The sequence below is a fragment of the Scyliorhinus torazame genome, chromosome 7 (assembly GCF_047496885.1).
Source record: "Scyliorhinus torazame isolate Kashiwa2021f chromosome 7, sScyTor2.1, whole genome shotgun sequence".
NCBI lineage: Eukaryota > Metazoa > Chordata > Chondrichthyes > Carcharhiniformes > Scyliorhinidae > Scyliorhinus > Scyliorhinus torazame.
The window spans coordinates 208,120,457-208,142,378 of record NC_092713.1 but is presented as its reverse complement, the minus strand read 5'-3'; the positions used below and the strand labels follow the sequence as shown (position 1 = coordinate 208,142,378).

The 21,922-nt window shown below is 49.5% G+C and overlaps 1 protein-coding gene across 1 annotated transcript in view; it reads right to left on the bottom strand.

Moving 5' to 3' along the window:
- Window positions 1–8,295: 8,295 nt before the first annotated feature.
- The window catches only part of n4bp3 (NEDD4 binding protein 3), a 193,161-nt gene continuing 179,534 nt past the window's right edge, over window positions 8,296–21,922 (bottom strand). The window contains exons 3-4 of the mRNA XM_072512015.1: window positions 19,819–20,637; window positions 8,296–17,793 (exon numbers count right to left, since the gene is read on the bottom strand). Coding sequence (XP_072368116.1) covers window positions 17,158–17,793; window positions 19,819–20,637 — 1,455 coding nt within the window. The 3' untranslated portion in view covers window positions 8,296–17,157. The remainder of the gene's footprint in view (window positions 17,794–19,818; window positions 20,638–21,922) is intronic.

The following is a 21,922-nucleotide window of genomic DNA, read 5'->3' as shown; positions in this document are numbered from 1 at the left end:
GCTGCTGCTGGAGATACTGCTCGGCTACGCTTTGTAGCCCGTGATGTTGTTTAGGCCTTGCCACAACCGCCGAGAGTCTGTAACGCTAGTCTGTGACTCTAGAACAAAGAACAAAGAAAAGTACAGCACAGGAACAGGCCCTTCGGCCCTCCAAACCTGCGCCGACCATGCTGCCATCTAAACTAAAATCTTCCACACTTCCAGGGTCCGTATCCCTCTATTCCCATTCTATTCATGTATCTAGCTTGGTCTGAAATTCTCTCTTGGCATATCGGATGGCTTTGCGGAGGTCGTACCTGGATTTCTTGTATATGTCAGGGTCGCTTGACTTGAACGCCTCAGACCTGTCCTTCAGTAGGGAGTCAATCTCGCGATTGAGCCATGGTTTCCGGTTGGGGAACGTATGTACTGCTTTCTTTGGCACGCAGCCGTCCACATATTTGCTGATGACGTCTGTGACAGTGGTGGCATACTTATTTAAGTTGGTCGCTGAGTTCTTAAATATGGACCAGTCCACCATCTCCAGTCACTAAAAGCTCTTCTGTTTCCTCAGACCAGCACTGCATGACCTTCTTATTTGGATTCTCCCGCTTGAGTTTCTGCTTGTATGCCGGGAGAAGGAGCACCGTCTTATGGTCTGATTTCCCAAAGTGCGGTCGGGGGATGGAACGGTAGGCGCCCTTGATTTTTGAGTAGCAGTGGTCAAGATTTTTGTGGCCCCTAGTGGAACAGGAGATGTGTTGGTGGAATTTTGGACGTACACTCTTGAGATTGGCCTTGTTAAAGTCCCCGGCCGCAATGAACAAGGCCTCCGGCTGTTCTGTTTCGTCATTGTTTATAACTCTGTACAGTTCGGCCAGCGCCTTCTTCACTTCTGCCTGGGGTGGGATGTAGACCGCCATGATAATGGCTGATGTAAATTCACGTGGAAGATAGTATGGGCTGCACTTCACGGTCAGGTATTCCAGGTCCGGGGAGCAGTAGGTCGCCATGGTCGCCGCATCCAAGCACCAGGAGGAGTAGATGAGGAGGCAAATCCCTCCATCCTTCGCTTTGCCTGATGATGCGGTGCGGTCAGCCTGATGAATTGAGACTGTGGACTGTGGGAGGAAACCGGAGCACCCAAGGAAACCCACGCAGAACGCGCAGACTCCGCACAGCCAGTGACCCAAGCCGGAATTGAACCTGGGACCCTGGAACTGTGAAGCAACTGTGCTAACCACTGTGTTACCGTGGTGCCCCAATCTATTTTGAGGCTATGTCCGGAGAATGTGTGTGGTTTTAGGACAAAAACGTTGGTGCCGCCGTCGCGCCGACAGGTGAGGGGCTAGCAGCCCGCCACGTAAAACGCATGGCCTTCCTGATATAAACGCCTGGAGAATTACATGTGCAAGTGCACGGCGACGATGTGCAGCGGTTGCGCCATACAACATGGCACCGGCCACGCGCAGACCCGACCTGCCAGATAGTGCCCCCCTGGACACCATTTTGCCACGCCCCACCACGCCCCACCACGCCCCACCAGTCCCCCCAGTCCCCGCCGGAGTCCCCCTGGCCAGCAGCACAGCTCCTCACGATTGTGGTGGCGCTGGACACAGGCCGCGGCCACCATGCTGGGTTCCCGAAAACTGAGAGCTCACGTCCCCCGCTCCATGGGGAACTCGCCCCACCGAGGACGGGGCATCGGGGTAGGGCCTTCAGGTAACGTCCTGAACGGTGAATCCAGTCCCAGGTCTCCGAGAATACATTGTGAAAAGGCACAAGAATCAGATAGAATTATTCCAGCCTGACGAAGTCCCCATCACGTTTATAAGCAAGATTAGGACCAACATGGTACCAAGCATCCTGTTTAGGAATGAGAGTACCATCTCCAGTATCAGAAACAATGTGGGGCAGATGCTCCGGCCTCATTGCTCAACAAGGCCTGTGATCAGTACTCATTTTCAGAAGGAGGATGGGCTGCTGCTGGGAGCCGAGGTGGTGAGCGGCCATCTTCGCTCACAGACAATGAGCCTGGAGGCACTGGGCATGCTGCCCTTATGCTCGGGGGGTGCAAACCGCAGAGTGCAGCCCGGGTCGGGACAGGCCGCCATGGGGGGCTGGGGGGAATGTGCACGGCTCCACCATGCCAACCCCTGTACCGTGTGTTCCTGTTTCGGGGGCAGCCCTAGCCCCTGCCTGTGCGCCCCACCGACCACCATAACTCTCACTGACCACGGCGGCCTCTGGCCTTGCGCTTGAAGGCTATTGCTAATTACAGTGGCAATCATGGTTAAGTGCACACTTCACACATCCCAAGTGGATTACCATGAGTGGGCGGGCCATGTAACATGTGGGGCTCATTGCCTAGCATCCCAATCATTACTTGATGCATGGACACAGATTGAACACTGCGGGAGGCAACACCACATACGTGGTGACCAACCTTCAATCACCCAAGGGAAAGGACCTAACCCCGGGCACATGTCTGCAACCCAGTGCGCGTAGGCAGGGTGCCTCGGGTTGGGGGGGTGGGGTTGGGGGGGGGGGGGGGGTTTGGGGGGAGCTGGGAGTGTGGGGGGCATGTCTGGGGGATGGGGCATGGGATTGGTGATTGGTGGTCCGCCCGCATCACGGAACAAAGAGCCAGAGACATCATACTGGTTATGGTGAGGATATTTTAATGTTCCTCGTACAAGTGTACACCACTGCCCCACTATCCCGATGTGCTGCCCCGCTATCCCCACCCTACCTCCCTCCCCCCCATAAGGTTCCACCCCCAACTCTCTACAATGCCCCTCCCCCCAATGCACACTCCACTCTTTCTCCCACCTACCTTCGCTCTTGCCCCCCCCCCCACCCTCATGCCCTCAGTGATCCTCAACATGCTTAGCCTTCCTTGCTACCATGGTGTCAACGTCCTCGACGATGCCATGCTCTGCAATGACTTGGCATTGCCCACCTGAGACTGGGATAAGCTCCACAGCACCTCAGCCATTCCCTCCTGAGAATGGGACATGTCCCGCAGAACCTAATCAAAGTCAGCCTGGTACCGGGTCATGTCCCCCAGCGAGGCGGACATTCTACCGAGACCCTCAGCAATGCTGGTCACCAACTGCACAACGCCTTGGATACCTTCAGTAATGGTGCCGACATCGTGCACCAGTCTCCCCACTGCGGTCACCACCCTGGCAGTGTTGGCCTCGGTGCCATGCATTGCCAGCGACATCTCCTGCGCCTGTAGCCTCTGGGAATCCTCCAATCAGCTATGGATCTGGAGTGTCGCTGACATCCCCCTCTGAATATCCCGGCCGCTCCCTAATGTCTCCATCAGCTCAGGGTATACCTGTTCCACAGGCTCAGCATTAGGCTGGGACCCAGCAGGGTCGTGGAATCCAGCAGACCTCTGAATGCTGTTTCGCCTGGGGATTACTGCCTCCACCAGATGTGCATCAGTGACTGTGTGGTGCTGACCAGATTGTTCCCCAGAAGCCTGACCACCAACGTTTCCCACCGAGCTGCGTGTATCTGCACTGTTGGAGGGTGGGGATGACAATTGTGACACATCAATGGTGGCATCATCAGAGCTCCCCTCCAAGGTGGTCTCATGGCGGGGCAGGGTGGGGGACAACCCGGGATGGGCCGACGCCGTCAGCTGGAGGACCTGTGGGAGAATGGACATGTGGTCAGTGGGAGGGATGGGTCAGTCAGTCTGGCAATAACAACTCACGGTGGACAGGTCCTTCAGGTGGGACCTCATCTCTGCAGTGTGTGGCAACCTCCGCATTGGTGACTGCTGTCGTCAGCCACTTCTGTGACCTCCAGGGCCTGTTCCTTAAAGGTTGTGAGGATTCTTATGCCAGTCTGGCCCTCTCCTAATGATTGTGGGTCCGCTTCCCCTGCGTGTATTGTTCGCCACACATGCAGTTCACATTGGTGGGAGGGGGTGGTGTGGGGGGGGTGGTGTGATGAGAGGGTTGAGGTGTTGGGAAGGCTGGGGTGAAGGGAGGGGGAGGTGGAGGGAGAAGGGAGTGAAGGGTGGGTTGGGGAGACAAATGGAGGTTTGGGGGAGCTGGTCGTGTGGGGGTGGGGGGGGGGGGGGGGGGGGGAGGGATTTTGGGGCCGGGCGAGTCAACGCACCCGTGCTGCCTGGTGTAGGTCTTTGACCTTCTTGCGACACTGGAGGTCAGCCCTCCAGGTCACCCTCCCCGAGCTGATGGCCGCTGCCACTTCATCCCAGGCGGCACTGGTTGCCCTGTGGCTCACCCTCCGGGACCCTCGGCGGAACAGAACGTCCCTCTAGATCTCGACCACATCTGTGAGCCTCCCCAGGTCCACAGTGCAAACCTGTGGGCCAGAAAAAAAAAGCTGCGAGCTGAGAGTTGAGTGGGGTTGCCAATGCGAGTGCTCTTTAAGTGTTCCTCGACCTTATTAGCGGGGGCGGAGGAGGGGTGGCTGGCGAGGTCCCAGTGAATCGGCTGGCTAGCCTTCATTTGCGGCATGAAGCCAGTGGGGCCTCGTTAAATGGACCAATTACTGTTGACTAGCATTGCCGGCCTCGCTGGGCGGAGCTCCGGGAGCTCGCAGCAGTTCCTGCTCGCTGAAATCTTTCCGGAGAATCACACCCGTGTGATTCCAAGAAAGTGAAGGTTGAAACTCTGGTATTCAATTCTATGGTTGCAGTTGGAGTCACGGTAACACATGTCTTTAAAGTCCTCCTTTCTACATTCAAAATATGCAGCTATAATAAAAAGATGCGATGCAGTGCAAAATTTCTTTTCAGAGTCAAGGCTTTTTAAAGGGAAGTTGTCTGGGAAAATACATTGGGCTTTAAATCAAATTGACGCTCTTCATAGAATCAGAGAAGGAGGCCATTTGGCCCATCGAGTCTACATGACCCACCAAACGAGCACCCCATCAAGGCCTACTCCCCCACCTAACCTTTTTTGGACACTACAGACAATTTAGCATGGCCAATCCACATAAACTGCACATCTTTGGACGGTGGGAGGAAACCGGAGCACCCGAGGAACCCATGCACTCATGGGGAGAATGTACAAACTCCGCACAGACAGTCACCCGAGGCTGGAATTGAACCCAGGTCCCTGGCTCTGTGAGGTGGCAGTGCTAAGTACTGTGCAATCGTGCCACCCGTGGTCATTGCATTATGGTAGCAAAATGGGCAGGATTTTCCATCGGGATTCAGGACCCCGGAGTTGGGATCAAATCCAACCCCACACTATATCGACAACAGTCAGCAACATGGTTTTTTGTAGGATTGGCCAAATGTTAGCCAGAGGATAGGTTCACAGGGACAATGGGAGGCCCTGAAGCACTGAAGGAACTGCAGTCTGTTGTTGCACGTCAGGGAGAAAGAGGTTGCCTCCATTTTGAGGCACCCTCACAGCACATTTTCAGAGCAGAGAAAATGAAATGGCCACAGATAATTGACCACCAATTTGAAGGGAGAAACTCCCCCGATGGGTTATCTTTGAGGCTGCAGCCGTGACTAGGTTGGTAGTGTGGTATTCTTTGCGATGCTAAATTCAGGGTGGTTCGCCTAGTGTTCGCAAAGACCACAAAATAGCTTGAACTTGAACAAAGCTATAAATTTATTAGCACTACTAATTTGGATTCAACACATACTCCTAAATAATAGTTGATTATTAACATAAAAACTACACTCATCTACAACTAATCTCTTTACTATTATTAACTATGATCTGCTCTTATTCACACTGCCTATACCTCAGTCTGTCTCTAGCTAACTCCTTCATTTCTCTCTCCCCGCAAGGCTTAGCATCAATGTCTTATATACTTGTAACTCTAGCTCCCTCTAGTGGCTGTTCTAGATATTTCATTAACCCTTGCAGATCTTTACATTTCTGATAATACCACAGGTAGGGCAGTTACAGTGAGGGTGGGGGAGGGGTTAAAATTAATCCTGGAGTGCTGACCGACCACTGATCTTCCACTTGAAAGGCCGTCTTCAGACATCCATAGACATATAGAGCGGGATTTACCAACCAACCCGCTACGTGTTTTTCGGTGAGGGAGGCAGCCCGCCAGCAGGATTTACCGACCCCGCTGTTGTCAACGGGATTTCCCAGTGACTGCACTCCTCGCCGCTGGGAAACCCATGTGCCAGCGTGACAACCGGTAGATCGTGCCCATAGGAAATAGGAGCAGCAATAGGCCATTCGGCCCTTCAAGCTTTCTCTGCCATTCATTATAATCATCCAACTCAATAGTCTGATCCCACCATGTCCCCATATCCTTTCATCCTCTTTGATCAAGAGCTCTATCTAACTCCTTCTTGGAAACATACAGCGTTTTGCTTTCAACTGCTTCCTGTGGTAGTGAAATCCACAGGCTCATCACTCTCTGGGTGAAGACTTTTCCCCTCCTCCTAGTCCTCAATGGCTTACCTGTATTTTTAGACTCTGAATCAATGATTCTATACTCAAATCCTCTCATCTTGAAGGCCAACATACCGTTTGCCTTATTTACTGCCTGCTGCACCTGCTTATCCGCTATGCTACTGATACTGCAGGGAGCCCATAGGCTGACTAGTAAATTCCAGTTGGCCTCTGATTAGCCATTAAATTGACTTAAGAAGCTGCCCACCCCTTGCAGATGGGTACCTGTTCCGTGCCCAACCCAGCCTCCAGGAAAACGGCCAGGAATCGGAACCATTGCAGGAAATCAGCACACGCAGAAACTTGGGAAATTAGAATTTTTTCAATAAGCCCCCATATCAGAACCAAAATCCATCCCAGTGAGTCAAATTCAATTTTTCTTAAATTAGGTGAGGATTTCTGAGAATCTGGAGGGTTGGGTGGGGAGTGTTCATTGAATTAGAGATCACATTACATGCATGAAATCTGCAGTTTTGCTTTTGATGCCTCAAAATGGTGGCTTGCTTGATCAAGAAACTTCAGCCGTGAGTTGGGAAATGACATACAAAGGGCACTAACTTGCAATTATATTCATGTGGGCAATAAATACAAATAAACGGAGATGGTCATGAACCTGTGATTAGATCCCAAGTTGGAAAACAGTGCTCAGTTTTAGTTATTCCTAATATGGAAAACAGTGAGCAGTACTGAGAAGAGTGCTGCAGTGCTGGAGATGTGTAGTGATGCACAATCAATACTCTTAAGACCACGAGGAGTCATATCGATTCAGCTTTAATCAGGTAGAACTGTACCCAGCAGCAATGTTGCAGAGGTGGAGGCTGCTGGGACGGCATCGGTTCTTATACCCGCCTCTCAGGGCGGGGCTACGTACATTGCCCAATGGTAGACCCCGCGGTCTAGCCAATGGTCATTCCGCTCTCAGGTACTGCAATACCTGGTATTACCACATGTAGTTCCTTGAATGAGAAGTTAACCATGTCCAGTCTGCCCTTGTAAAAGATCTCCGTGGCATCATTTGGAAGAGCAGGGAAGTGATCCCTGGTTTCGTGAGCAATATTTATCCCTCAAATCAACATCACAAAAGTACAGATAATCTGGTCATTATCACATGGCTGTTTGTGGGAGTTTTCTGTGCACACAATGGCTGCCATGTTTCCTATATTATAACGATGACTACATTGCTGACAAAAAAAGTATTTTGTTGGTTGTAAAGTGGTTTGAGATGCCTGGTAGTTGTGAATGATGCTCGATAAATGTCTTTCTTTAATAATGTAATGAGTGTGTAGCATTTTTGGATTGCTTAGAAAGGAGTTACCATTTACAGTTTGATGAAACAAAGACATTTTAACTATGTTTCATCTTGAATGAATTTTGTAAACTAGTGTCACTCCCAAAGAGTTTTCAGAAATTATAAAAGCCAGAATGCACTTGATGGGCTCAATGGGATCCTTCTGTGCATGATGACTCTTATAAACTCACAGGGAGAATTACTCTATTTGGGCTAGGATATTGAAAATGACTTAATTCCCCATCGCAGGATTCCAATACACCCTTCTAAATATAACTTCTCTACATTGTGTGCAAAAGATATGATGGAGCTTCCCCATTAGCAGACATCTACATCATTAACATATATTAATAGGGTGGCACAGTGGTTAGCACAGCTGCCTCACAGCGCCGAGGACCAGGTTTCGATCCCGACCCTGCGTCGCTGTCCGTGTGGAGTTTGCACATTCACCCAGGGTCTGCGTGGGTCTCAACCCCACAACCCAAAAAGATGTGCAGCATAGGTGGATTGTAGGCTAAGTTGCCCCTTAATTGAAAAAGAAGCATTAAAAAAAAAATTAACATGTAATAATCATCCCAAACAAATAGAGTCCATTAATGTAAGTCAATCTTTATTTGAAATATTTTTTATTTAGATCCAATAGGAGGCCTAGTCATAGACAGTCATAGACAATCAGTAAACAGCAAATTTAATACATATGGTCGTAGCCACTAAGCAAACAATGTTAAGGTACTGGCTTATCATTTTCCGGATATCTAATTCAAGTTTCCACAACAAACGTTGATTCAAAAAAAGAATTCTAAAATTAACCAAGAGAGCAACAGCAGAAATAGGTACAGCTACCTGGTGATCGGAGTAGGTGGTGGATAGAGACAAATAACAAGACAATGTAGGACACATCTTTCTCACGAGATGGAGCTAGTGTTTTGTAGCACAGATACCAGTTCAAGGAGATCACATGGACATGGTTCCTGACTCGTCCATCTTTGGGTGGTCTGGTCATTATTTTTTATTTGAGCACTTAACACACCATGCAGTGAGACAGCCAATCTGGGGGCAGGGGAAGGGGAACAAAGAGGGGAACCACAGTCTCTCAAACTGTACAGAAAGCAGCTCTGAGCTGGTGTTGCCCAGTTCCTTCTGACTGTGGAAGGGGCCCAGAAGCTGATTTGAAACATTGATCTGCTTTCACAAGGGGAGACTGCACTTGAAATCCTAACCTGATGGCGTGTAGTTACCGAGAGAAGAAAAAGCAAACATACATACACCCAGAGGTTATGTGTAGCTTATGAATTCAGATGGGATTGCTATAATTGCTAACATCTGGAATTATCATGGAATCCCTAAGAGTGCAAGAGGACATTCAACCCATTGAATCGGCACCAACCCTTTGAAAGAGCACTCTAAGCCCACTCCCACACCCTATCCCCCTAAATTCACCTGCACATCTTTGGACTGTGGGAGGAAACCAGAACAACGAAGAGACCCACGCAGACACAGGGAGAATCTGGAAACTCCACAGTCACTCAAGGTCAGAAGCGAACCTGGGTCCCCGGCGCTGTGAAGCAGCAGTGCTAACCACTGTGTCACTGCACCACTCATTGTGCCACGGTCCACACACCATTTACCCAAACGCCATCTCGTAAAAAAAGGAACTTGTCAACAGGAGAGGCAAAAGACTTGAAAGATTGAAAATCAGGACATTGAGGGATTCCAAGAAAGTAAGACATTCCTCTCTCTTAAGAGGTGAACATCTTCACCAGCTAATCTGCCCCAACACAGGCCTTGAAGATGTACTCTTCAAGGACTGCACTGCACTCCTAAATCCATGCCGCAGCCTTGTTAATACAGCAGCTAAGAAGGCGGGGGATCAATTTCAATTTAGCAGGAGCATTCCCTCAAGTTAGAAGATTGTGGGTTCAAGACGCAGTCCAGGAAATGATCATATAATCTAGGTTGACAGTACTGCTGGACTACCCCATTAGCAAAGATGGGATTTTAAATTAAGGCTCTATTTTCCAGTTCAGGTGAATTTAAAAGATCACACAGAACTGGAAGAATTGGAAGAGGAGCAGGTTCAGTCTGCTAGTGTTTCCTGACCAATGTTAGATTAAAATCACACAGCTCTCATATATTTATTTTACAAGAAGAACTTTATAACAGTTGAAGGAACCAGCCCCTGGGCGTCATTAGGGCAGGTGGGAATGGAGAATTTACACAGCTATGCCAATACAACAATAATGCAACTTTTAAGATAATCATCAAAATACCCAGGGGAGATGCTTACTTAAAAGAAACGCTAGATATGGGGCTGGATTCTCCGCCCCGACGGCGGGATTCACTGTTACGGCCGGTCAATGGGGTTTCCCATTGTGGGGCTGCCCCACGCTGTCGGAAAACCCCCGGGCGCCGGCAAAACGGAGAATCCCGTCGGCGGAGAAACCCGCCAATGATTTGGAGTGCACTCCATGAAGGGTGATGGAATCAGCTTCAACGTAACTTTCACGAGAATTTGATATATGCTTGGAGAGGAAACATCTATAGGCGTGTGAGACTAATTTGCTCTTTCAAAGCTGTCACAGGCATATTTTGTTTTTATAAATTTAGAATACCCAATTCATTTTTTCCAATTACAGGGCAATTTAGCGTGGCCAATCCACCTACCCTGCACATTTTTGGGTTATGGGAGCGAAACCCATGCAAACATGGGGAGAATGTGCCAACTCCACACAGTGACCCAGAGCCGGGATCGCACCTGGGACCGTGCTGCCATGAGGCAGCAGTGCTAACCACTGTGCCAGCGTGCCGCCCCAAGCTGTCACAGGCATGATAGGCCAAATGACTTTCACCTTAGTTGGCTGAACAGCATGGGCGGGATTCTCCGACCCCCCGCCGGGTCGGAGAATCGCCGGGGGGTGGCGTGAAACCCTCCCCCACCGGCTGCTGAATTCTCCGGCGCCGTGGACTTGGCGGGGGCAGGAATCGCGCCGTGCCGGTGGCCGCTGAAAGCGGCCCCTCTGGCGATTCTCCAGCCTGCGATGGGCTGAGTGGCCGCCCGTTTTTTTGCCGGTCCCGCCGGCGTAAATTACAGTAGGTCCTTACCGGCGGGGCCTGGTGGCGCGAGCGGCCTCCGGGGTCCTCGGGGGGATCTGGCCCTGGGAGGTGCCCCCACGGTGGCCTGGCCCGCGATCGGGGCCCACTTATCTGTGGGCGGGCCTGTGCTGTGGGGGCACTCTATTGTTCCACGTCGGCCACTGTGGTCCTCCGCGATGGCTGACACAGAGAGGATCCCTCCTGCGCATGCGCTGGGATGATGCCAGCACACGCTGGTGCCCCCGCACATGCGCCAGCTCACGCCGGCCGGCGGAAGCCCTTCGGCGGCGGTTGGCGTGGCGCCAGGCCCCTTCCCCGCCGGCCGCTGCAAACCACTCCGGGGCCGACCTAGCCCCTGAAGGTGTGGAGGATTCCGCACCTTTGGGGCGGCCCGACGCCAGTGGTTCGCGCTACTCCTCGGCACCGGGACCCCTCGCCCCGCCGGGTAGGGGAGAATCCCACCCCAGATTTGTGATGCTGAGTGAGGCCAACAGTGCGGGTTCAATTCCTGTACTGGCTGAGGTTATTCATGGAGGTCCCGCCTTCTCAATCTTGCCCCTCACCGGAGGTGTGGTGAGCCTCAGGTTAAATCACTACCAAAGGGGAAAGCAGCTTTCGGTCATCTGGGACTCTTTTACCTTTATAGTTCGATGAACTTCCAGCACTGCTGGTATCAAATAGGAATTGGATAAGTATTCAGAGCTCATCATAAGTAAATGCAAGGTTTACAAAAGTATGTGCTGAACAGATTGGTCAAGGCCAGCGGGCACCAGTACTAACACGATTGACAGGAAAGCAAGTGTGTGAAAATACAGGTCAAATCAGCATGCTAGAAATCAGTTCATTCTAAAACAATTTTCTCAAGCCCATCAACTTATGTACAGTCTGAGACAGTAAACCAAATGCAAGAAGCACCCACAGGGTCAAGTAACCAAATCCATGAAACCATCATTAAGGGAAACAAAATGACTATGAATTTAGCAAAACCTAACATTCCACTAACCAGCCAGGCTGCTGCAAGGCTCTCGATAGTTTGAGCATGGGATCAGGGGACAGCTTAAATCAGTTCAGGCACCCCTTCCTCTCCTCTGTCCCCTAGTCTAACTAGTGAACAAGGTAAGGTTTTTGGCAGTATGTTTAACCACATCAGTGCCTGAAGTGGTGCTCAATGCTACAAAATCATTGTATTTTAAAGTAAATATAATGAAAGCAGAAGGATTTGTGCTGAGTGGGAGGAGGCTTTGGTGAAAATTAACCAGAGCAGTTGGGCCGAATGGCCTGCTTCTGGCTGTAATTCTATGTAATCCTGTCAAATAACTGGTGTAGCTGCTCCATATAGAAATGGGTAGGACAGAAAAGCACCAGGGTCAAAAGGTGTTTCTGAGATTGTGGTAAAACCATGAAAGCACACACAAGCCAAGAATGAATCTGAAAAAGAACACTCAGTTCCAATATTTTAAATTGACATATTTTTCTGATGATACTCATACTCAAAGGAAGGAACCTCGGTGCTGATTTTAAAAAAGCATGTGTGCGATGCAGAATAAAGTTTCCTCTACTCCAGCCGAATATCCCATTTTAGCCTGACACTACACCAGTCTGAATCTGCATTTTGACTGACAAATTTAGCATTACATTTTGACTTCTGGGCACTTTTGCTTTGCTGTTGAGGATCCATAAGGGTATGGAGACTCATTTTTATTTGAACCCCTCATGGTCCTGGAACCCTTTCCCCAGCTTTAAAACACAATGCATCATATGAGCTGAAGCCACCCACTTCTCCTGTACTCCAATATTTTGAAGACATTGGCTATTTAGAACTATATATTACACAAAACCTTCCTCATATTAATTATTGAAAGGGGGTGGGATGGGGCAATTGATACAAGATACAAATCACGTTTATACTGACAATCCTTTCACATGATTTATAGGCAAGCAAATCTTGTGAAAATGCAACATGTCAAATCATTTTATTCTAATTTGTTCTCATCAAAATCATGCAAGAATGTATTTTTTGTTGGGGAGAGGGACCGAGCTCTCTCTACACCACAGCATAGTGTAATGGTCCTTCCTGTTGATTCCCTTATTTCCTATTGTTTATTTTTGTCATCATCATCTTTGGTCCACGGATCTTCAATGGAGATCCATTGAAGTCGAGATGGGGAAGTGAGGAACTCAAAAGATGCAAAATTGTACACTGTGCTATGAGGTTATAGATTTTGAACAGGAGAACTCAGATATTGTGCACCCAAGATTTGGTTCGGTTAGTTGGCTGGTGGTCAGTGGATTTGCCAGGGTCAGTATTCTGCCCAGCAACAGACAGCGATTTGGTCCTGCCAGGTGGGGTTCTTTCAGGGGACTCAGCAGAAAGATTCCGAAAGGAAAAGCGGCATTGCTCTCTCTCTCTCGCGCTTTCTCTCAAATGCTGGCTGCCTGCTGTTACTGTGAATTTACATAGAAACCACTGGACCCTCTCTCTGCTTTGCTGACTACTGTCTTAAGGCAGAAGTCTCCCAGACCCTGATGAATCTACAGTGAAAACCATTACAGACTGAAGGCAAAGGTATCATCCAACTCTAGGCCTAGACTGAAGGAAGAATCTAATTGGAAGATGTCCATCTGAAACAAAGACTTGGGGCGAAATTCTCCCCAAACGGCGCGATGTCCGCCGACTGGCGCCCAAAACGGCGCCAATCAGACAGGCATCGCGCCGGCCCAAAGGTGCGGAATGCTCCGCATCTTTGGGGGCCGAGCCCCAACCTTGAGGGGCTAGGCCGACGCCGGAGGGATTTCCGCCCGCCAGCTGGCGGAAACGGCCTTTGTTGCCCCGCCAGCTGGCGCGGAAATGACATATCGGGGCAGCGCATGCGCGGGAGCGTCAGCGGCCGCTGACAGTTTCCCGCGCATGCGCAGTGGAGGGAGTCTCTTCCGCCTCCGCCATGGTGGAGACCGTGGCGGAGGCGGAAGGGAAAGAGTGCCCCCACGGCACAGGCCCGCCCGCGGATCGGTGGGCCCCGATCGCGGGCCAGGCCACCGTGGGGGCACCCCCCGGGGCCAGATCGCCCCGCGCCCCCCCCCAGGACCCCGGAGCCCGCCCACGCCGCCTTGTCCTGCCGTTCAAAAGGTGGTTTAATACACGCCGGTGGGACAGGCAATTTATCAGCGGGACTTCGGCCCATCCGGGCCGGAGAATCCAGCGGGGGGGCCCGCCAACTGGCGCGGCCCGATTCCCGCCCCCGCCGAATATCCGGTACCGGAGACTTCGGCAACCGGCGGGGGCGGGATTCACGGCAGCCCCCGGCGATTCTCCAACCCGGCGGGGGGTCGGAGAATGACGCCCATGTTCTTTTACTTTTAGTATTTCTTTTTATATCCCTCTTTCCCCTGTGTTTTTTGTCTTGTGTGCGTGTGTGTATAGAGGGTGGGATCATTAAACAGGGGGTGCTACAAATTAGATAATAGTTAACCAGTTTTATTTGTTGCCTATTTAGTTATAGTCACTGTTAATAATAAAATTTAATTGCGTTTAAATTTCAGTTATTAGACTGCCCAAGACTAAGGACTTCAGGTATTTTTTTAAATTAAGAGTTACTTTCAACTGTGTTGCAACTCTGGGTCAAGTGGGGCTGGAATTGATTGTGCACTAGCCCAGGGGGCCGTTACAATGGCATCCCAGTCTCCACACTTACAGAGGCGAACAACACGGACAACAACCTGGACGTGATGCTTCTCTTGCAATTATTCAACACTCAAGTGAGTGATTTTGCAATTTGTCTAAATTCAATTTTCAAGTCCCTTAAATTTAATCAGCTTGGGATTTTAAAAAAACAGAGGCGGCAACACTGCAAAGAGCCACAATGGAGAGAGTGGATAAGGGTGCAGACTAGGAAAGCAAAGATCGAGAGAAAGACACAAGATTTTACTGGCAAGGGGAAATTACTTTAAGCTGCCTTGCTCATAAAATGGATAGTAATTGATGAGTGCAATTTAACAGCACAGGGTGTGAACTTGTAAACAGCACTGAGACGAGAGAAGAAGGAAGCGTCTCGGTTTATGCTGACCTGCCGTAGCCTCCCAAGCCCCCGCACTGAGCACGGAAGCTGGCACAACTGATTAATGTACAGCAGTGAACCTTTGTTCAGCTAGCAAGGAGTTTCTGATTTCTCACATGGGAAGGCCCCAGAGCATACAAAAAAAGAACATTGTGGAACCATGAGATGGAACATTTAATTCTGCTGAAGGTCACGGAAGCCAAACTATTTGCAAATCTTCAGTTTGTTAGCACATATATTTTATTCGTTGGTCTTCAGATTTTACTGTTAATGCCTGGTGTCAGCTTGACTCCGTTAGAATCACTCAGAAGGTTAGATATTCAAGCCCCACTCCAGGTCATTGAACAGTCAATCTCCAATGACATTTCAATGCCAAGTTGAGGGCATGTGCAAACATTGATAGAAGTGTCGTCCTGTGGATGAGATGTTAAAACAAGGCTACATTCGCTCATTCATATACGTATAAGGGTATCAAGGGTCCACTAAAATGTTGAAAAAAGAACATGGAGTTTTCTAGGTGCTTTGGTCAACATTCCTCACTCCATCAATTGCAAAAACTTCCAACAGGCTAATTGCTGTTTATGTAACCGTGTTGTGATCAAATGGCTACTCAACAATTTTCAGCCAATACATGACATATGGAAGCTCTGGGATGTCCCCAGACACAAAGTGAGATTTAACATAAATGCAGGTTGAACATGGGCTGCTCCTCTCCCAACAATTTGAAACCTTTTGGGGTGTAAAAACCATTTTATGTACTAAGCCTACCCGCTGGCATCCCAACAGCCCAGCTTAGGGGATGTCATCTCCTTGGGTGAACACTCTCTCCATAGCTGCAATCATTGGCAAAGGTACAGACAAAAGCTGGAACCCATCCACTGTGTGATTTGACTTAGGTGCCCAAGTTTTTTTCTAAGCCAGACAGGGCCCTGGCCCCACGATTGGACAACATTTGGCGTGCTTTGAGAAACAAGGAGAACTCAAATCTCTGTATTGAACAATCACCGGGTTAATATATTTTATTCTGGTTAGCACGAGGAAGCAGGGCCAGATTGTTGTTGGTACCAACAGGGTGAAGTGTGTTGGGAGCCCTTCTGAAACTTCCCCTCTGTGAAGGGACTGGCTCAGTGAGGCACCAGGCACAGGCAAGACGTTTCTCATCAGGATGTTGTGAAAAGAGAGGAAAGGCATGTCAGTCACCTCATGATCTCCCGCTGGTTACAGAACTAGATCCCGAGCAGGTTAAAGTGTCTATTCTGTCAAAACAGAATGGAGGAGGAAAGTGGAAGGGGAGAGAATTACTTACAAAAGGAAACAAAACATATTTTTATTATGGCTTGCATGTGAAAAGTAATAATTCCTTCAAAAACAAAACCTGAATAAAATACAACCAATGGAATCCCACCTCAGAAAAACGGGGAGAAATCTTGTAAATTTAAACACCAACACAATCTGTATACTTTTCACTGGCGTACATGGAGTGTTTAAACATTGTTACCGGGCAGCATGGTGGCGCAGTGGTTAGCCGATCCCGGCTCTGGGTCACTGTCCGTGTGGAGTTTGCACATTCTCCCCGTGTTTGCGTGGGTTTTGCCCCCACAACCCAAAAGATGTGCAGGCTAGGTGGATTGGCCACGCTAAATTGCACCTTAACTGGAAAAAATGAATTAGATACTCTAAAAAAAAAATTTAAAACATTGTTACCATTGGAAACAAAAATCTGCATCACTACTTAGAAAATATGCTAATTTTACTGCAGCTTTGAATACCTGCAGAAAAAGAAAGCTAAATTCTGCCTCAAATTACTGATTTGAGAAATTACACTAATTTATCACTGCATTGATGGTAACATATATAATTTTTATATATAAATATATATAAAAATAATGACCTTCAATCATTTCACATTCTGAAGAGTTCTGGGTTTAAACGTAAAATTGACTTGCCTAAGCCATGTTTGCAACCACTTGAGTGCACATAAGTTGTGTGCAGCATTCTCTAAACTTCAGAAAAATACAGTCATCTATCTGGACAGATGAACTTTGGAAATCAAAAGGAACCATGTGTTCTCTGCTCTTTTTGCTCTTTGCCATGTCCCTCCCTCTCACCAATTTCCATTTTGGAAAATGGATAGTACCCATTACTATATCCCCACTATTTTTAATGTCCAAGTTTGCAGTATCACCCAAATGCTACAACCATCACCCGAATCTGAAATGTAGTTGGTATGAGATATCCAACACTATACAGAGAATTATATATTTTTAAATGAATGTTCTGAATTGACAACACTGAATGATAGAGATTCGGGGCATGGATGTTGTCAGATTTCAGAGGATTCGATTCTTTCTATCCATGGTAGGTTCTGCTTGACATCAGTGTCTGTTAGTTCAATTTTAGCTGCAATCTCCTGAACCTCTTGTTCCAGGGCCTGGTTTCTTTGGTACATCTCCAAGTAGCTGGACTGCAGTTGTTTCTGATACTGAATAACCTTTTCCTTTTCATCCTGCCAGGTGCTTCTCTCAATTTCAAAGCTGGCGGCCTGGGCTTCACTCTGTCTACGCTCCAACAGCAGTTCTGCTCTGAGCCTCTCAACCTGGAGGGCCAGAGCTTGGGTACTGTCCTCCTGAAGGCCCTGAGCCTTCAGATCATCAGTCTCCCCACTCAAGAAGGCCTTTAGTTCTTCAGGAGCTCCACCTCTCCTCAGAGAGGTTTCTTGGAGCAAGATGGCTTCCTCCTGTTGCTGCAGGGCATTGGTGCTCTTAGCCAGTTGGATGGATTGTGCCTGCAGAGAGTTTTTTAACAGAAGCAGCTGTTCGTCTTTGGTACAGAGCTCCACTCGGAGCTCACGGAGGAGCGTTTTGAGGGTGAACAGTTCATTTAATTTCTCCGCCATCTCTGCTTGTGAGTCTCGCAGCTGCTGCTTCAACATGGCAATCTCACCAGCCTTTTGACAGACCTGCAATGAGACAAATGTCAATTAAATTGCTTGCTCTGGCCACCAACAACTGGGTTATACAAAATGTGTATTTGCATGAAAGATCACCTCAATTGCTCAGTATCTCTTCCTTAAATCAGGCAGGGGATCTCAAATTCACCTCCAATTATAACCAGTAGAACTGACCAACCAGAAGCCTCAAGACTGTTTTTCCTTCTTTCCCAGGAAAGTCAAACGTCAGAATTATGCTTCACGGTTCTTTTGTTTAACTTTTCTACCTCCAATCAGACAGGAACTGACCGGCAGCCCTGACGCCACCTTTCTGGAAGAGTTCCCTGTACCAAGTTAGATCTATTGCCTCTGATATTTTAAAAAGGGTCTCATTTACTCAACCATGAGGTAGAAATGATCACCGCCCGATGGTGGATATCAGTGGGAGGGAAGTCACGGTATAATGACAAAACAGACATTGAAACTGGACACTTAACAGAGTTTCGAAATGTCTGTCTTCCTGATGATTTATGAAGTAGAATTTCAAGAAATAGGAGGCAGAGGAATTAACAGAGGGTAGGGCCGACACGTTATACTCACTGGTGTAGTATTGAGCCTTACAGAGACCAGAAATATCCCAGTTTGATCCTGGCAGTATGGGCTGTGCAAAACTACAAATACATCAGGGGTCAAACATCTGACTGAAATGCAGTGCGACTTTCCAGAAAGTGTGCACATCAGAATGTTTGCTGTGTTGAACTAGACATCTTCCTGGACATGCACAACATGTATATGTTGTGGTGGGGAGGTGGGGGAAGAGAAGGAGGAACAAAAACACAGGTTTGGGTTTGGCCAGCATGTGTTGCCGACACCTGCTGATTAGTAATTGATAGTCTCAATTTCGGAGAATCACGTCCTCTAAGTGTTTGCGCCATTGTGAACGCCGTCGCATTTCACGATGGCGCGAAACGGGCGCGGGGACTACAGATTCTGGCCCCCGCTGGAGCGGTTCACGCCGCTCCAGCCTCCCTTCCCGGCGCCAAATGGGCGCCGCGACAACCCGCGCGTGCGTGGGAGACTTCTTCAGCGCGCCGGCCCCGCTGCAACATGGTGTGGGGATTCAGGGGCCGGCCGCGCAACAAGGTAGGCCCGGGGGCCCCAATCGCGGGGCCAGATCCCATCGGAGGCCCCCCCCCCCCCCCCCCCCCCCCGGTGGAGGAGTGCTTTTCCCCGCCCCACAGGCCGCCCCCCAACCCTTCGCGTAGAGTACCCGCCGGCTGTGAGCAGGGGTGGGCGGCGGCGGCGGGCCTCTGCCGTTTTCGCACGGCCGCTCGGCCCATCTGGGTCGGAGAACTGGCGGCCCGGCCACGGATAGCGGCCCGCGACCGGCGCCGCGCCAAACGCACCTGCACAAGTGCCGCTGATTCTCTGCACGCCGGCATCGGGGCGGCGTGGCGCAGTTGCGCCGATTCTCCGGCCCAGCGCGGTGCACGAGAATCGCGCCCATGGTACTTGCATGTAGTTTAACAAAAACGTGAATCACAGAATAATAGAGCAGGAAAGGCAGCCGGATGGCCCATTGAATCTGTGTCCTCTCTTTCAAAGGACAATCTAATTAGTTCCACTCCCCAGCTCTTGCATCATATTGCTGTGGATAAATTATTAAATTACTGGTCTCCACCATCGGAGACCAGACATGATGAACATGAGGGCTCTGAGGACACTGTAGCCCCTGGGTGGTCAGGGACATGGCAGGGAAGGGCACTGCCAGGGTGCCAGGTTGGCACTGCCAAGAGGCAGGTCCTGAAAGGAGTAAGAGCTTGAGGGGGGGTGGGACCTGAGGCAAACCTATAGCAGGGTATCGCGCTCACCTGGGGGCAGGGGGGCCGGAATGGAAACCCGTTGATGGTGGTTGGAAAGGGCGTCTGGATCTCTGTGAAGCTAAGGTTGCCAGCATGTTTAGGCCCCACTCCTCTCAGTGCTGCTCCAAAACTCGCGCCCGCCCAAAAGAATGTCTAAATAAAAAATGAATAATAAATGACAAGAAATTCCTACCTCCCATTTAGTCTCCTCTAACCTTGGGGTTAAGTCATCTTGCTCCTCTCTGTAAGATGTACATCGGCCTTTCAGCTGTTCACACTCCTGCAGTAACTTGTCAAAATCCGCCTGCAGCCTTCTCTTCTCCTGCTGCACCTTGAAGACCTGCAGCTGCAGAGTCCGCTGGGAGCGCTGGGCCTGCTGGGTCACCTGACGCAGCTTGCTGGCATAGATACGCTTGAGTTCACCCATTTCCTTCTCCCACAACCTTTGTTTATCCTCAAACACCTGAGCAATGGCATCCTCGCTTTCGTCCAGGTTCCTCCTCACATGTTTCAGCTCCACCTCCTTCTCATGAAGCCGGTCCTCCAGTTCCCTGACAACGTCCTCCATGGACCTTGAAAGCTCACAAGAGGGGGACATATTGCCCAGGGGGTTCAACCGGCTGAGGACCGCCATACTCTTACAGGAAAATCGGCCGCTGTCAGCGTTTGCCACCTCCTTGGCTCCTCCATCAAGGTAATTTGACCCAATGTGGTTGATTTGACCCATGGAAGCACTTATCTGCCCCACGTGATGCTTCAAGCCTGTCCCACATGGCGGGAGACTAGTCATGGAGTTCCTCCCTGAATCAGACATATCTTCCTCTTGACTGACAGTCCTGAAGTAATCCTGCTTTTCATTTCCATTCCTCACTGATGAATGGTCCATCTTGCTGAAGATATTGAGGCTAGCTCTGCTGTCAGACAGCTCCTGGCTCTGTTGTGGATACAGGTTCTGCATTGAACTGAAGTTCTTTGGCACCACCGGCTTAAAGGCCGAGGATCGAGACTGAGACTGTGAAGGAAAGACAAGGTGGGTGGGAGAGAAGTCAAAAGCAAATATATTGAAAGATACTGTTTGCCACTTTGAAATTCACAGGATCTGTTATCACAGGATAAATTGGTCAAATAAAAAAAGGGCCATATTTTTGGAGACTGGGGCTTACTCCATAGGCCTTTAAAAATGGCAGCAGGCTGGAGCCTATCCTGGGATTGATACCTCCGTTTTCTGTCAGCGCAGGGTAAGGGTGCAGGTACTGTTACGAGAGAAGTAGTTTTTTTCACACCAGATTTCTGAATGATTATGTTTTTTGTTTGTTTCAAGACTTGCGATTGTTATGATATGGCTGTTTGGTTCTATACAACGTGCATAATAGGTGAATGGGCATGGAAGATGCACGGAGACCATGGATGGGGCACGGTGATCACGGGTGTGGTATTGTGGGGAGGGGGGCGGCAGGTGGGAGCTGGAAGGCCTAAACGCCTTTAAAACAACTGACATAGAGTCCCAGAGAACCAAGGCAGGCCTTTTAAACAGCCCACCTCAGCAGTCCCCCGTCTCTGAACTGCCTCCAGAGCTGATGGACCCAACACCATCCCTCTACTCCCCACCGGAATGAAAATATTGGAGGGAGGGGGGGGTGGGGTGACGAGGGAAGAGAAGAGAAGACACATGACTGCCACCCCCAACCCCCCATCACTGGAATGAAAATATTTGGGGGGGGGGGGGGGGAAGATGAAGAGGGAAGAGGAGACACATGACTGCCATTCCGAAACCCCCATCACCGGAATGAAAATATTGGAGGGATGGGGGGGGGGTGGAAAGAAGGGATACATGACTGCCGACTCAGGAAATTTCCTAATTCAAGCTTTCTGCCCCCATGCCAAAAATATGGCCCAAAGTATTCTGCCTGCATACTCATCATTGTGAACTAGTCAGCGAGAAGGATTTATTTCCTTCTGAATTTTCGTAGGTGTGAAGTGAAAAACTCAGGTGGTTGGTAAAACCCTCAGTGTCAATCACCTCATGGTAACATTCTCTAATCCAGGGTCATCGTGCATGGCCAAAGTCTCTATTCATGCCCTCAATTTGGAGGATTCTCTACAAAGTGCAGGGATTAAGCCAAATTCATTACACAACTTGAGCGTTACTTCCACCAGCTCTGGACTGAGTCTGACGCACCGCTGTCCCATTAAACCCAACTTCTGTGTCTTTACTTGCCTGACCAAAGGGGAATTAAAAACAATATATATGTACTCAGAAACAAACAGAAATGTAGTTTCTGAACACTGGGCGTGCA